A 16,747-nucleotide genomic window follows, 5' to 3' on the forward strand; every position below is an offset into this window, starting at 1 on the left:
GCCCTTGGCCTAACTTCCACTGTCTGGCAGTGGCATTATGGATAAAATCTGCCTGCAATCATTTCTTATGAATGCAAGAAGCTTGAACCCGGGAGTTAGAAGGTGACAGCTGTATCGCAGCTACAATAGCCCATTTCAAGAACGCAAGCATTCCGAAGCTATTTTCACACATGATAAGCCCCGCTCCAATACATTATCGATGCAAATATACACCATTGATAATGTACTCAAACTTTCAATCGAGTAGTAGTGCAATACTTGATTGACGCGTATTTAGTAAGTTTTGAAATGATCGTCTTGAATTAGATGGATATTTCCTATCGAGGACAGAGGAACGAAAAGGTAAATAAACTTAGCTGAGCGTAACTATGCGTAGGTTAGAACAGTCGGCACCACATGCAACAGATAAGAATTTGAAAATTTTCACTTAATGCACTTTTCCACAGCACTTCTGTACTTTCAAATTAACACTTTTTAAAAATGAAATTGTGAATTCATAGCATTTTCACTAGAACGAAAACGACGCAGCAAAACAAAATCACATCATTTTCACAGCGCGGCCTACTTCGATCACTCAGCTATTTTAGAAAAATTAGTTTTCCTAAAAAAAAAAGATTTTCAATCGTTAATAAAGAAAAAAAAAAAGATTGTTTTGAAATACAATGCGCCAAAAGTTGTGCTAATCTGTAGTCATAATTAAGATCATTAAAATGCCTCTAATTTTACTAAAATCCGCCTACTATGAAAAACGTTGTAAATTGACCGATTTACTGAAATTACTCAAACTTCATACATACTCTGTAAATAAAGTCCAAAGCTCTACTGTTAAATCAATAAATAGTTGTTCAACCACTAGCCAAGATTTCAAAAATCTATCTACTCACAGTCTTTCAAAAAATTGCCCATACGCTCAATTTTGATAAAATTATGGCATGAATAAAAAAAAAGCTGAGATACGACTATCAATGAATCAATAGGAAAAATCAATGATAACATTTATTTATCATTTATATTTATTCCAAAGCATTCAAACATCCAAGGTGATAGGAAAATATAATACAGTGTGTCATCTTGGGTAATGAGCCAGATAAGACGCAATCCCATATACGCAATGGTACCATTTTTGGCCCTACCTATTTAAATCACGTAGGCCACTACAAGTACAAGCCAAATATGTAGAAAGTTTTATGTTATACCGTTTCCGCAATACAGTCTTGTTCATTCGTAAGCTTGAGATTATTCTAGAGTTGATAACATTTAAAAATTTGAAACAAATCGAAAATTCTATTAGTTCTTAAGTTTACTTACTCCATTCCACTCACCACGTCACGTTTTCAATCCTAACCGAACCAAGTAGACCCTAAACGCCCCATACCCGAGAGTGCTACAACTGAACCAGCGCACACATGATGGCAGCAGCAAACAAACAAGTGACCAAACTGGTTTTTGCCATTTCTGCCACAAGAAAGCTTAATTCTATGGGTTGCAATTTTTCGTTAGTTTGCTTTGACTCGAGACAGCACCACCAGTCCAGCAGGCAGTAGTCCTACGCTCTTTTACTTCTGACGTAAACCGCACCCGATTCCATTTAAACGGCGTTCCAAGTGTTTATATCGCGCCGAAAGCTTGTTCTCGCGCTCAGAGTGCACTCATTCGGGTTGCTTTTCGAAGAGAGTGAGTGAGAGTGAGCTTTAGTACATTTTTAACCAAAGCTCGATCAACGTAAGCTTTGTACTTAGCAAGTATGACTGTCGAAATGTTTCACAAAGTATTGTGAGGAGGCGATTTTCTCATGAGAAAATAAGCAGACACACTCAAGCTAAGGTAACCAATGTGGTAGTTTTATTGAAGGGCTCCTGAAAATTACTCAATATTTAAAGATAATTCTGGTTGGTTGCATTTCTAATTGTTACAATTGGTAAGTTCTGGTAAATTGGCAAATTGCAATTACTGTACATAGTAGTATGTTTTATCAACAGTAGCACTCGCAGTAGCATCTGATTCAAAAGATTTCAGCGCAATCCTTTTGAATCCATTGTCTTCGTGTGCCTCCTCCTAATAGTATTCCTATTCTCATCAAATCGGCACAAAAATAAATATAATTTCTTTGTAGTTCTATATCACCCTGTGTTTTGTATGTTTTTTCGCAAGTTTTCGAAAATTTTAATTTCTAACGTTTTTATTTAACACTTTTTACAGAACTTAAAAATAACTACGACACTGATTTCGTTTCTTTGTTGTTAGTTTTTGTATCATCTAAAGTGTTACCGCACAGGTAGTTTTTGGTATTTTATAAAAGTAACGTTCAGTTTGTGTTTAGTTTTGGCTTTCATCATTCCATTACATAAAAAATAAATAAATAACTTCAACCGCTACAAAGTGTACACGGGTCTACTGCTGTTGTAGTAGGAGATTTTCCAACTCGTCAGCACTTCGCATCAGGAATGCCGCACTTTCTCGATAGCCGGTCACCAGCTGCTTGACGGCGGTAATTTCGGCACTGTTAAGCTTGTGTGTCAGGATAGGCCGCTTCATCGACAGGTCGGTGGGTGCTGAAATGTAAACGGTACAACAATTATTCCGATGCATACGAGGGGGAAATGAAGCTTTCGTGCAGCGATTGAAGCGCTTACCAGTACCGGTAGCAGACATGGTTGTACTCGTGCTGGTGGAATTGTTGGCCGAGTTCATGAAGTTCTGGTAGTGCTGTGATCGATTTGTGAAACCAGTGTTATAATCGTGGAAGTTGGATATTGTTGGCACAGTAGTTGGAATGGTGGGTGTGGAGCTGGCACTGGCACTTGGGATGTTCCTGAGAAGGAAAAAAATAAATAATGAAGCTTAGGTTAGTTTATGGAAGTTCAATAATTATCATTTTAATGGAGATCGAAGTAGGCTCTGCTAGTGGACAGTTCAGATTTCTTGCGCTGTCAATCTTTTGCACAAAGTTCAAACGAACATTTTCCTTCCGGTCGGTGTAAAAAGCGTGATCTGTGAAAAACATCGTTACGATGATAAATTCCTTGATCCTTCGGGTCGTTTTGTAAGCCGCGAAGTGATTTTTTGGTTCAAATGGGAAGAGGTGGTTGAACTACAGTTAGTGCTGATTGGCAAACGCGGTATGAAGAAGAAAACAGAAGAGAACGAAGATCCGTATACGGCTTCGTTGCGAACAGTGTGATGAAGCCGAAGAATTTGGCGGAGGACAACACACAAAGGCTACTGGAGAAAATTGTGGAATAGAGAAGTCCGGAAAAGTTTATGCAGATCAAGCAGATCAGATTGGGGGGATCAATCCATTTTTATCTATAAATTAAGAATTTGGGGAACATTGGAGGCATCTGGTGAGATCCTTCAATTATACTATATTATATAAACCATTCATTACATCACATATGATTGTTAAATGCACTCTTACATAACTCGGAGCATTTGGTACGGTATGTCCACGCATCCTTCCACCCCTGTAGATTCACGAAATGCATCGTTGCTTAAATATATTTATTTAAACTCGGATCATTTCACAGAATCATCCTTGCAGCAAATGCAACGCAGAAGGCCTGGCCGTTTTGATGTTTGTGTCATATCGCTGATATGCTGCAAATATTAATTTTGACAAGAAAAAGGCGTTATCTAACCTAACAATTTTCCAGGATGCTTTCTCGTACTGGTTGCGTTGGTATTAGATTAGATTAGATTAGATTGAATAATTATCATTTTTTTACAATTATTTGCATTGCTGTTTATAACCCTGAAACACTACTTTGAGCAAAAAAATGGGTGCTAGTAAAATTTCAAACTTTATTAATATCGATCAAACTTTGGTTCTATTCACATAAATTATGTGAAAATTCAATATTATCATTTTTATCACATTAATACATTAGGAACTGATTATGCAAGCAAGACCCAACTAACAATTTTCACAATGTGTACTCATTACAGTACAGCCTCAAGCTGTATTCAAACGTTATACGATATGAGGAAACCTTTACTCAACCTCTATACAAGCAAATCTGGCGAACTTAGTCAGCTACTTATGGCTGTTAGGACGGTTGGGATATGCTCTTATTGCATATCCATTAACGCTTCTATACAGCTGTTATCTTGCTGTTTAGTTGTGTGTGAACTTGAAAGGCACTTGTTCAACCTTTTCCCGGTTATCCAACAATCACTACACAGCTTTCTCTTGAAGCCGGGTTAATAATAAATTCCGGCTATTTTTTTAATGAAGGAATTTATTGAGTTTTTTTGCTTTTTTTTCATCGAAATTAGTTTACAAAGCACACCATCAAATTATTTACCCCGCACCGGCAGCTGGAATCGAACTCGAGACGACCGCATTGGCAAACCTTGACACTACCAACTGTGCTACGTCAACACTTTGAAATTATGTAAACAAGTCAATATGCCCTTCTACAACAAAATCGCTGAGTAGAGGCTTTATAATAGTCCCAAGTAACAATTCAAGCTGAATTGTAAGAACAGAAGCTGATTATTGGTTGATTTAAGGTGTACGAAGCTGATTAACACCAAGCTGAATATATAGTTGATTGGAAGTGCATAAAGCGAATTGCATCCCCATAATTCAACCTCAGTAAGTTAGCTGATCTAAAGGCTGATCAAGACTTATTTAAGCCTAATACTACTCCATAAACCAGCCATGCGCTACAAATATCTTGATAGCCTGGTACAATAATATTAATTTATTACACAATATTGTTAAATGTCGTCAGTGTCTTTTGTTGCATTTTCGACATTTTAGTTATTCTAAATTCACTGCCTACCTTTCTAATCCCAAGCAGCACCAGCAGTAGAGATAATGGAGAGAAGTTTTTTAAGAATGGCTCCACCTAGAAGTGGACTGCCACGACGTTGGAAGTATTAACGTTTGTTTTTCTGTGTTTTGTCTGTTCACAACTTTATATTGCACTTAATTTTCAAAAATATAATTTCAAAAATATAATTCTATTATAGCACTAAAATAGCATCAAAATACATCCCGCACTTGTGTCCACATTGTGTTTACTGCACTTGAAATGAGAGGAATGTTTTACTGTCACAATTTATTGTTTACAATTCTGCATTGCTGTATAATACCAATAATCAATACGAAACTAACGATTTTTTAATTGGCTCACTACTTGACTAGCCTATTGGTCCCAAGCAAATCGAATAACGGACCCCATTCTAGTCAAAATTCTAGTACTACGCAATGTTTGTTTTGATTCGCTATGAAATTTTGACAGATAAAATGAGGGGTTCGTGGATTTTCCTATGTTTCGAGGGGTGAATCGATTAGCTTGGGACCGAAGAGCTGAGCCAAAAAGTTGAGCACTTTTCTTCGCGACCTTCTTGTCTTAGAGTTACCTCTATGATAATACTCTTCCGGTTGCTATCATTCAACTTAATTTTGACGAGCTTCAAGTTAATAATCATACCTTTTGTCACAAATATGCTTCTGGGGTCGAGTGGGTATTGTTAACGCCTATGAATCAGCGACTGCTGGTTTGAATCCCGAAATGAAAGGTAATTTTTAGACATATTATAACAATATAAATTTGTAAATCCAATTAGTCAGCAACATTCTAAAGCAGTCTCATAAAAAGTATAAGATATGAAGCGGTCTTCCACATTTTTTTTTATAAAACAAGAAGGCTGAACAAGGGTTGGAAAAGACTGTTGGTTATTGCCTTGAAAAGCTTATAATTAATATTCCTGCTAAGCTTTGGGCTGATTAAAATCACCAGTTTTAGATGTTTAAAAGCTGAACAAAGGCTAAAGGGGTCTATGTGCAACAATTATTCAAACTAAGACTGAATTAAAATCGTTGAAAGAACACTTGTTAAGCATCAATTTGTTACCTGGGGTGCACATGAATCACTTTTCTCAGTTTTGTAAAGGAGCAGAGAAAATGCTGTAAAACTGCACACGTCTAAAAATAAACCTAGTTGGTTGTAAAAATGCTTCCAAAGTAGCGCTAATACAGTTTATTAGCTGAGTATAGTTTGTTTAGTTGTTTGTGATTGGTTGTGTAGAAGCCATCAAATGAGTAACAAATTCACTTTAATAGCTTTGTTTTGCAGCTACAGATTGAAAGTTGATTAGCATGTGTATAACAGTGACATTAGCGTTTATTGGCTGTTGTTATTCAGTGCGACTGACAAATTGAATAATAATTGTGAAAAAGTTGAGTAAACACTCTCCAAAACTATTTTGCTAGCTTCTGCTTGTAGCTGTACCTGCAGCTTTTTTTCAGCTGCTTTACAGCACAACGCTGGAAAAGTTGGCTTATAAAGCTGAAAATGTTAGTTGGGGAGATCTCACCAGCACTACATAGTATGAACTGCTGAATTTGTAAATATTTGCTTTGCCATTTTTTTATAATTTGTATTGAGATATAGGCATGGAACATCATTTACAATTATTTCGTACATTTTTAAATTGGAATGCTCAATCACATTAGCTTTACGCAGCCGATAGTTCAATGTTCATTGTTTGTAACACAATTCACTTATTTCTATGTCTATTAGGAGTTGCGCTGAATACTCGCAGCTTACCCGATGTTAGAGGGATACATTGTCGAAGGATAGGATCAGAGGAGGAGGATTTCCTGCATTATTTTACATTTTTTTACCGCTAACTTCTTTCGTGAACAGATTTCCGTAATGTATGAATGTATGAAGTATGAAGCTTTTGTAGATTTTGAAATCTGTATCTCTCATGCATGACAAACTAGAGCGTTACTTAATGGTGGGTTCTGATCGCTCTGGTTTATTATGCATAAAATATACAGATTTGAGTTACTGTAAAAAGTTGTAGCTAATATCAAAACCTACACAATCTTTATGTATCATTTTAAGGAAAATGTTGATGGAAAAGTAAAAGCAAATTAATTTAAATTAATGCACGAAATTATTGTAAATGATTTTCCATGCCTGATTGAGATTCAGATGTATTACCAGGCTAGTAAGTTAGAAAAAATAACAGTATCGACATTCGAGTAAGCTGTGAAATAGCCCAAGTGCTCCAGTTTTTGGCCCTAGGACCTAAATTAATTTTGAAATAAATTTCCATGATTTTATTTGCGCAGATGTATCGCAAAATATATCAATTAACCTTGCATTGAAATAAATTTTGGATATCATGAAATTTGAAATTTAAAAGTGGGTCAATAAGACGACTACTAAAGCCAAAAACTGGCATACCTACCCTAGCTTAAAAATTACATTATCGTTAGTTCTTCTTCTTCTCAGTTTTGTAGAGGCTCTTCGCTCCATGAGGCCGGTAAAGCAATCTTCGTATTTGTATTTGTTGAGCATCGTGGCCTCCCTTAGCTCAGTCGATACAGTTCGAAGACTTCAAGCAGTAAGGATCAGAAAAATCCTTCGCAATTTTTGAAATAAAGCCAAGTTGTCGATTTGCCTTGGAAATTATCGAAGTGTAATGAGACTTGAACGTCAATTTTGGATCCAGCAAAACTCCGAGATCAGTAATTTCCTCAACCCTTTGAAGGGAAATACCGTTCATGCGATAATCGAAGCGGTGGTTTTGAACGATGAAACGTCATAACAGAACACTTCGGTATACATATAATAAACTTGTTCCGATGGCACCAGTCAACAAACAGGTTTAGCGCATTTTGCAGGCGGTGGCAGTCTTCAACTGAGCTAATCACAAAATATATTTTCAGGTCAAGAGTGCTATATGAAAACTTAACTGACCTTTTTTACAGGGTGTCTCAGAATAGGTGATACCAGGTGATAGGATAGCTGACGGCTTCAGCGTGTGACTGTTTTCAGCACCCAAAATTGAATCATCAATCTCACTTAATATACTCACAGAAACACTTCGCTAAATGTATTCAAACGATTAGTTTTCAGCTTCAATCTGTTAAGATTCTTACCACTGCGCAAACACATGTTACCTGGTGAATGGAAACATACGCCCTACAAAATGCTGCTGATTTTGAGTTGCAACAGTTTAATACTAAGCAACCAAAAGTTCCGCAATCAACTATAAAACCCACTTTCAAGTTCCATAAAGTTCAAATCATGTTCTGACCGATCCTTCACGTTCCATTAAGTTCAAATAAAGTTCTGAAAGAACTTTCAAGTTCTATAAAGTTCCGACAGAACTGTAAAGTTCCAGAAAGTTCAAATAAAATTCCGACAAAACTTTCAAGTTCCATAAAGTTCAAAAAAAGTTCCGACAGAACTTTCATCCCAAGCAAACAAAAGCTCCGAATTCCACGATAAAACCCACTTTCAAGTTCCATAAACTGCATATAAAATACCAACAGAACTTCCTGGCTACTTTAGAAGCTATAGAAAGCACATGACGAACTTCAGGCTCCAAAAAGTTCCGATGCATACTCTTAGAAACTTGATGTTCAAAAAAAGATCCAAAAAGCATCCCTATGCACTTCTTAGAAACTTCAGGAAAGGCTGAAAACATGACTGCAACAAAGTTTCGAGCAAGTTCCAAGCGGAACTTCTTAGCAACTTGAAAGTTTCTAAAAAGGTCCGTCAAAGCCTACATGAAGCAATCCACACAAGTCTTTATTAGTAACAAAATTTTATCTACTCCAAAAACGCCAACAGAAGGCGGGACAACAGCTCACTTTTATATATTTCAGATGGCGTAGTGGTTCGTGCTGCAGCTCTCACCGAAGACTGGGTTTAATGCTTCAAACAGCTCTAATACTACTACTCATGCTGATAAAATAATACACGTTCATACCTGGCTTCAGAAATAACTTTCATAAAGACCTGACTTTAGAATTAACTTTCATAAAAGTGCGAACTAAACATAAAATTGGTGTAGAGGACAACAACCTTTTTTTAACTTATGTTCTAATGGTGCCGTTCAAATTCCGCCAGAAGCTACTTAGAATGCTCTTCAATTGTGGTGCCAGAACTTTCAAGTTCTTATAATGACTTAAAAATAATGCTGCTTAGAATTTTATACACCACCTTCAACCAAGCTGCTTAAGTCTCAAATAGCATTTTATCAGATTTTTTCGTTACTTGGGATACGTAGTTCAAATAAAAAGGTTGCCGGCAATGGTCACACTCATCTGAGAAGGACGGCCTTGGCGCAGTGGTTAACATCCATACCTTTCACGCCAAAGTCACGGGTTCAAATATCTTCCCGGACGAGTCACGAATGACCACAGGGTATTAAAAAGAGACCATGAAAAAAGATAATAAAAATATATATATGTTTATATGTATATATGGATTAATTGTCGGGTTCGGCATCCATTGACTGTTTTCTGCAACCAAAATTTAAAAGTTAATTTCACTGTATTTTCCCATCAAAATACTTCGCTGGATGTATTCAAACGATTCTTTAGTCTTTCAGCTTCAATCTGATTAAATTTTGATAACTGAGGAATCATATTATGTTAAATTTTTAATCATATGAAATATACGCACTACAAAATGCGTCTGATTTTTAGTTGCCGATAATAGAGCAGTTGGTTAACACGCAGTTCAAATGGAAAGGTTGCCGAAGAAAAAGAGGCTAATGACAAAAGTCGCACAGCGTTGTAAAAACGTCTTTAAACAGTTCTGGACAAATCTGTCGCTTGGAATGGATAGATAAGCAAGCAGCAGTTAATGTAAAAAAAAAATCAAACATCTCATATGTGTGCGTGACGTTGAGAAAATGCTAATATAAGCGCGGACACTACTTAGTGCTTAGATTGACAAAAATACGTGAATTCCCTAATATCTGTAGCTTTGAGCCGACATCTTAGTCATGCATTGGTTGCCATAGAAAGCTCTCAATTCAAGACCAACAATTGAAATGGCCTCAACTCCATTTTGTAAACAAACCTTGTAAGGCAATTTTCTCGCGAACCGAAACCTTCATTCGCAAACCTAAACCACAATCGGCTAGAGGTTTGCCTTTGCGGACTTCGGTTCGCGAGAAAATGGCCTCACAAGGTTTGTTTACAAAATGGAGTTAAGGCCATTTCAATTGTTGGTCTTGAATTGAGAGCTAGAAAACAAAGTCGCGATGCTCTCACAAGAGCGCTGGACGGCACTGGAATCATTCTCATTTTTTATTGAACACCCGTTACCACGAAAAAATATTTAACTATAGTTTAGATCCAAAACACTTACTTTTTTATGAGGATACAAATATAGTGTGTGTTGTTTCATACAGTAGGGTAAGCTTTAACACACATATTACATCAGTTTTACAATGAAAGTTCTTATCTATTTTCTCCTTAAACATGTAGATGCATGTATAAAATAACTGTTCGTGGACTTTATCAACTCTTGGTGGGGATATAATGGACGCGGTGGGTATTTCAGTTCATTCAGAAAGTAACCATGAAATCATTATGAAATTACCATACATTCTATTGTTGACAGTTAAACCAATTATAAATATATTTAGTTGGTCAAATGATCACCTCAATTTAAGTATTCTCGTAAATAGCAGCAATATGAAAGTATTAAAATACATTGAACAGTGTCTACAAATAATATTTGTTTGCTGCAGAACAGCTTATGCAGACAAATATTACTGTACACAGTTAAACATAAACTTAATGTGCTTTTAAACATCTAATTTGACCGGTGGATTTTGTTTGATGGTGAAAAATAAATTTTCTCTACATAAGATAACTCGACCTCTCGACCTGGTAAAAAATAATTTCTTTTTTTTCAAACTGTTTTTTTTTTTAATTTCCATAGTGTACGAAGTTTTGTAAAATGTTATGCTTTTTAAAAAAGGTTCTAAAAAAAGATCGCTACAAGTGTTGTGATGAAAGGTGTTTTGCCAGTATCACCTTGTATGGTAGATATTTTGCAGCACTGGATCAAACCTCTCCACGAAATGAATACAATGTTTGAATATTTTTCGATGAATCAATACTTACAGTTTCATTTGGTTCATATCTGGGCTGGTATTCTGAATAGGAGACATCTTAGGAACACTGGTCATGGGTTCAGTTTTGACTGCAGGTACTGTTTCCGTTTCACATTTCATACTCTGATACAGACTCGGAACGTTCGGTGGCTCAGATGTCTAAAACAAAAAGTGATGCCAAATTGAAGCTACATTCCAGCCAATCACTACACTCGCATATCAGATTCCTCCCGACATCGATTGGAAGAGGACATTTTACCATAAAACTTACCGCCGTTGCTTGATTGACTTGACTAATGGGTTCCAGACCTATCCGCATCCGTTTCGCATTGAGACTTTCGTTTTCACAAGCCAGGGCCAGAATCTGCTCGGCTTGCACGGAGGTCAGGTGAGCCGGCGTAGGACGAGACTACAATACAAAAACAATATATTTCAGTAAAATCTCACTCTGCAATCAAAAAAATGTTCTTTACGATCAACCTCACTTACAGTGTTCTCCCATCCCTCACGGGTTTTCTTATTTCTCCGGCAGGATTTCAGATAAGTTCGTATACGCTTGCGAGCCCGCTCTGCAAACTCCGGGAACTGACGCGTGCAGGAATCTATGATGGCTTGGATTTTTTCTTTTGGTTGCTTCGAGATTGGTATGATGCGATCTAAGTTTTCATCCACAAACAACCGGACAAACATGTTGAACGCTTTCAGCCGTTCCGGATCATTTACGGTAGCTTCAATGCGATCCTCAGAGTCATCTTCCGATAGGTCATCTTCGTCTTTCTGCTCCGATGAGTTTGTTTCGTCCTGCTGTTCAATCGGGGATGGCTGTTGACGTTCGGGGATCGGTAGTTGATTGAAGGAGGTCTTGGCGTTCATGGCGAGAGCATTCTGATACTGTTGCCAGAGGTTCGTCATGGTGGCAAGATCCGGCCCTTCGGAACCGTTTTGAGCTGTTCACAGATGGGTTTCGAAGGTAAGTATTGATATGTTCAAATAAGGGATGTTTCGATACACTAACATTTACCTGCCGCCGAATTCTGGTAGTTCCAAGCCAGCAGCATCAGTTTGAACTTGTCTGCGTCTTTGATGAGTCCTGTGGGAAGAATTGAAACGGAAAAAAAATAGAATGATTATTAGATGGTTGGACTGAATTAACGTTTGTTGCTCAACCGATCATTTCTAAACCCATATCGGTCAAAGAAGTGTAACAGTCTTGTACTTTTCGATGTAGAAAAGGTTCTTTCAGCTGTACTCAAATGTATTGTTCTATGTACAGGTATACCTCGATATAACGTAACTGTCACTTTTGACTTTCATCGTCGATTTCTCGTGAACGATCATTCAAACCAGCAAAGTAATAACACCATCGGATAGATGAGTTAATCCCCCATCTATTAGAAATATTAATTCGTATGATATTGACGAGGGAAGTCAAAAATTCTAAATAACTGACCCGGCAAACGATGTAAATTCGTTGGGATAATCTATCAATCCGTTCTTGAGATATAGCGTGACATACAAACACCATTTAATTTTTATTTATAGAGAAGATTTGTATAAGAGATTTAGAGGCCGTATCCGGGAGTCTCAGATAACCAAGTCAGTAATGACACAATATTTCTAAACCGGGTGGCGGCGGGTTCGATTACCGGTCTTGTCTGGGACATCTTTCGAGTTGGATATTTTCAAGATATGTGCAGGCATGAAATGTTTGGAAGATTTCGGAATTAAGAGAGATCCAATAGATCTGAAGTATTCTTGCCATTATCTGAGAGGTTTCAAATACATAACTTAACAATTTTATCGAGAACGGGTTCAATAGGGTCTTGAGATATCATGTAAAGCCAACTTTTTTCTCACTAGCAGCACTAGGTGCACTAAGATAGAGCTGAAATTAAGGTGTAACAGCTTTTGTGAACATTTACTTATTTCGATGATTTCTAGGAATTCGAGGCACACTCACGCAAACCAATATAATCATAGGATAGCGGAAGTCTTCCCCTACCCGATGAGGATGTTGATTTGCGTTTGCAAGCCTTGAATTTCTATAAATCACCGCGAGAATAGATTGTTTACAAAAGCTGTTACGCCCTAATTCCAGTTCTATCTAGACTTGATGAGCCATTTTTGAATTTACTGATCATATATGACCCCCATATTAAATCAGCTGTCCACCGTTCATTTTCATAAAAATTCTTCAGCACAATTCATTGCCAACATTTCATTAGGGCGAAACTGCTTTTGTAAACAATTACACCCATTGCTTTTGTAAACAATGACACACCGATATCTCTCAAATAAATGATCACTCCTGCAATTCAATGATACCAGCTGGTAGAGAAAACATTCATGTACCCGACTAAAACCATTGTCCACAAAATAATTTCACCTCTTTAAATGTTGGCATTGAATTGATCTACAAAACGTCTACTATGAAGTTAATATATGCAATGATGTTTTTGGATGAACACGTTTATAAACTCATGGAAATATGAATTCATAAAATCAAAAAGCTTCCTGCAAATGATGAGACTAAATGTTTTTTTTTTCTGTATTTAGAAAAAAAAACATATATTAAAACAAGAGACCTGACCAGAAGAACGTGATATTAAAAGTTCTCTGAATTATCCTGGAGTTAAGATCTTGAAGTTCTACCGGTTACAATATATTATACTGATGACTCGAAAGAATTTTTGAACCCCTAGAGTTTAATAAAGCCCAATAACATGTTTTGGGACACAAAGTTGTGTTACCAAAAAATGTCTATGATTCTACAAATAGTCCTGGAGCTTAGAACTTAATATTTTACAGGCTCAAATCTTGTTAGATGTCAACTCGTAATTGTGGCACTCCTTAAAGCCACATAACATTCCAATATTGGACTCTGTTGTTATTCAATCCTCCGGAAATGTTTACATTAGTGCAGCACAAGAGAGTGTAATACTAAGGGCACCAGTTTGTATAAACTCGTGATATATGAGTTTATTCAACTATGGGGGGAGAATCGGGCGAAAAAGCGTTTTTCAGTGGTTTCTTAAAGACGGGACCAGCACAATTTGATTTCTTGTATAATTTGACAATACACTCCATTCTGTTTTTTTGCGATTATTTTTCGATCGTATGTTTGATCGAGTGATCTCAAACAGCAACCAAACTTAATACTCACAAAATTCTGAACTCATCCTGCATGAGGGCAAAATCGAAAGAAAAAAAATATTGCTTAAATACAGCATTGAGTGTAGTTAATCCTAGATTTCGTTTTTTTTTTCTTTGGTTTGTTTTCCGTCGATCTTGTTTTCCGTGCTGGGCACCAATGCTACCGACGCCAGGAAGGCAACTCCCACACCTGGACCCATCAACTCATGAACCGGGGACCAACGGGTTTACTTCCCTTCCGAAGGAAGGCGTGATCAGAGATGTTATGCCTCAGAACATCCCGGCGGTGCCGACTGGGATTGAACCTAGGCCTGCTGGGGTGAGAAGTAATCACGCTTACCACTACACCACCGGCGCCGCTAAGATTTCGTTAGATTTATGAAGTTTTTACAATTTTAGGGAGGTTCGAGTTAAAATTTACTCTTTCCTGAAATCCTTCCAAGGTAAGACCATCATCATAAATTTTTTTAGAGAATTTAATATTAGTTTCTGAAATGTATATAGCCGCCTAATATATGAGTTTATTTAACTATGAGGAAGGGATCAGTCAAAATGTATTTTTTAAGACGTCACAAAAAGATAGGACCATCACGATTCGATTTCTTGGATAATTTGGCAATAGTTAAGTGCAGGGATGGTTCGCTCTGTTGGGGATTTTTGATTACTTTTTATTAAAGAATGCTTACGAAAAACCCAGGTGAATTCCCAGTTAACCCATCGTAAAATAGATAGTTTAATGCTATTGATCTCGCTATCTAAATTCCAAATTCCCGCACCACAGAGCCACACTCTGCGTTTTCACTGAAGGTACACTTGAGAGCGCTCACGAGTGAACTTTCAGTGAAAACACAGAGTGTGGCTCTACGGTGCGGACATTTTGCATTTTGATAGATATATCAACTAGGGTTACGGTATGTAATGTGGGTCTAGTCCTTTCATTCGGCCTATCACGCAAATAAATAATTAATTAAGGAATATTACACAAAAAATAAGGAAAATATTGATCACTGATGGTTGATAAATGTGTACCACACACAAATCAATTTATATCACAACATTTCAATACATTTTCAGCTCTCGTAAGTAATAAAACTGGTTGAGAATATCACAATGTTCGGAGTTTTTAGCCGCCATGACTTATAAGGTTAAGATGGGAAGGTTGACTGACGATCATCAAATGGCCTGATTATGGCATTTATTGATTGGAATTACCTGATAATACACACTAGACGTAAAACTTACAGTTGCTGTTTGAATATTTTATGTTTATTTTAATTGTTTAACAACGTTTTCACAAGTAAAACATGGACCCAACTTTAGGGACACATTTCTTTTCTATGTTCCTAACTATGGCCCATGAAATTCATTTGACAGCATATAGCAATAAGAGTAACGTCAACAATGTTGTTTTGCATTTGGATGATAAGGAACGAACAGGAAGGGAGATTTTTTCTGCCAAACCTGTATAATGAACATCACAATGTTCTGATTTAGATATTCTGCGATCAAAAGACGATAAGCGAAATTTTTAATTTTTAATTTTTAAATTGAGTGATTTAATGTAGTTTTCGTAAAATTTTCTCTAAGAAATGTTTTGAGGAATGAAGAGCATTAAGTTAACAGTGATAGTGATAAAAAAAAATACATCAGAAAACGTTACCAAGAGCGTTTTTTTGAGGATCAAACAAGATAGGACGAAGTTGCATCCATAAATAGACCCAATTTGGGGACAATAGACCCATATTACATACATTTCCCTCGTGAGTTATTGTCTTAAAAAAAGTAAGTTTTTCAACTTTTCGTGGTTTCTGATAGCAAACGACATGATAAGCATATCTAAGCATACCATTTAGCAGTAGAATATCGTTTGCAGGTAAATTCATTGATGAGTTATGATTAAAAACGTAATCGATGGCTGCATATTAGACCGAGGTTAGGGACGTATACCCTATCAACGATCAATAAACTATCTTTTTTATGATGGGTTACCTGAAAATTTAACTGGGTTTTACGTAAGCATTCTATAATAAAAAGTAATCAAAAATCCCCAACAGAGCGATCCATGACTGGTTATGTTCATAAAGGTTACATATTTAGAAGACCATTTTGTTTTTCCGTTTAAATAATCAAGTTTTGAAGATTAAGGGGAAATCAGCCAAAATGGACGTTTTCTCGAAGTTAACTGTATATTGATGGCACCAATCTATATAACCGCATGATATATTAGTATGTGCAACTATGAGGGGAGAATCGGACAAAATTACATTTGGCAGTGGTCTACCACAAGACCAGCACAATTAGATTCATGAGATAACTTGACAATAGTTAATGAGCGGAATTACAAACATCGCTCAAATCATTACGTGGAATTGTGACCCGTAACATAATTTTTCTAGGCAAATTTTAAAATTTTTGATGCTGACTTTTTTTAGACTTATATTTTTTAGTGAAAATGCGATAACAAATCAACTAAATGATACATTAGGTTGATTTTCTCTTCTTGCAGAGTTTCTGTTTAAAGGAATGCGGGGAATAACCCACCTATATGGTAATTCCCATACAAACATCAAAGGGTCAATTCAGTATGAAATCGCAACCAAATGAGTTCAAATTTAAAGATAATGAACTGGACCTGATTTAAAATCGATTGAGGAGACTACCCAATGATTTTCGGTTGCTGTTATTTTTGATTTTCAAATAGCAACTT

At 36.6% G+C, this 16,747-nt stretch overlaps 1 protein-coding gene across 8 annotated transcripts in view; it reads right to left on the reverse strand.

Annotated features, from left to right (window-relative positions):
- Positions 1-1,820: 1,820 nt before the first annotated feature.
- LOC135698565 (nucleolar protein 4-like) overlaps positions 1,821-16,747 on the reverse strand; it is a 37,786-nt gene continuing 22,859 nt past the window's right edge. For 4 of the 8 annotated variants that reach the window (XM_065218610.1, XM_065218604.1, XM_065218602.1 and 1 more), the window contains exons 4-9: positions 11,903-11,977; positions 11,368-11,834; positions 11,147-11,296; positions 10,898-11,046; positions 2,634-2,812; positions 1,821-2,552 (exon numbers count right to left, since the gene is read on the reverse strand). In XM_065218610.1, the coding sequence (XP_065074682.1) occupies positions 2,392-2,552; positions 2,634-2,812; positions 10,898-11,046; positions 11,147-11,296; positions 11,368-11,834; positions 11,903-11,977 (1,181 nt within the window). In that variant the 3' untranslated portion in view covers positions 1,821-2,391. The remainder of the gene's footprint in view (positions 2,553-2,633; positions 2,813-10,897; positions 11,047-11,146; positions 11,297-11,367; positions 11,835-11,902; positions 11,978-16,747) is intronic. The other 4 variants (XM_065218609.1, XM_065218605.1, XM_065218606.1 and 1 more) reach the window with 4 other exon arrangements.

This window comes from Ochlerotatus camptorhynchus, unplaced genomic scaffold (genome assembly GCF_037179485.1).
Source record: "Ochlerotatus camptorhynchus isolate MF236.1 unplaced genomic scaffold, CSIRO-AGI_Acam_v1.1 ptg000090l, whole genome shotgun sequence".
In the NCBI taxonomy this organism is placed as follows: Eukaryota; Metazoa; Arthropoda; class Insecta; order Diptera; family Culicidae; genus Ochlerotatus; species Ochlerotatus camptorhynchus.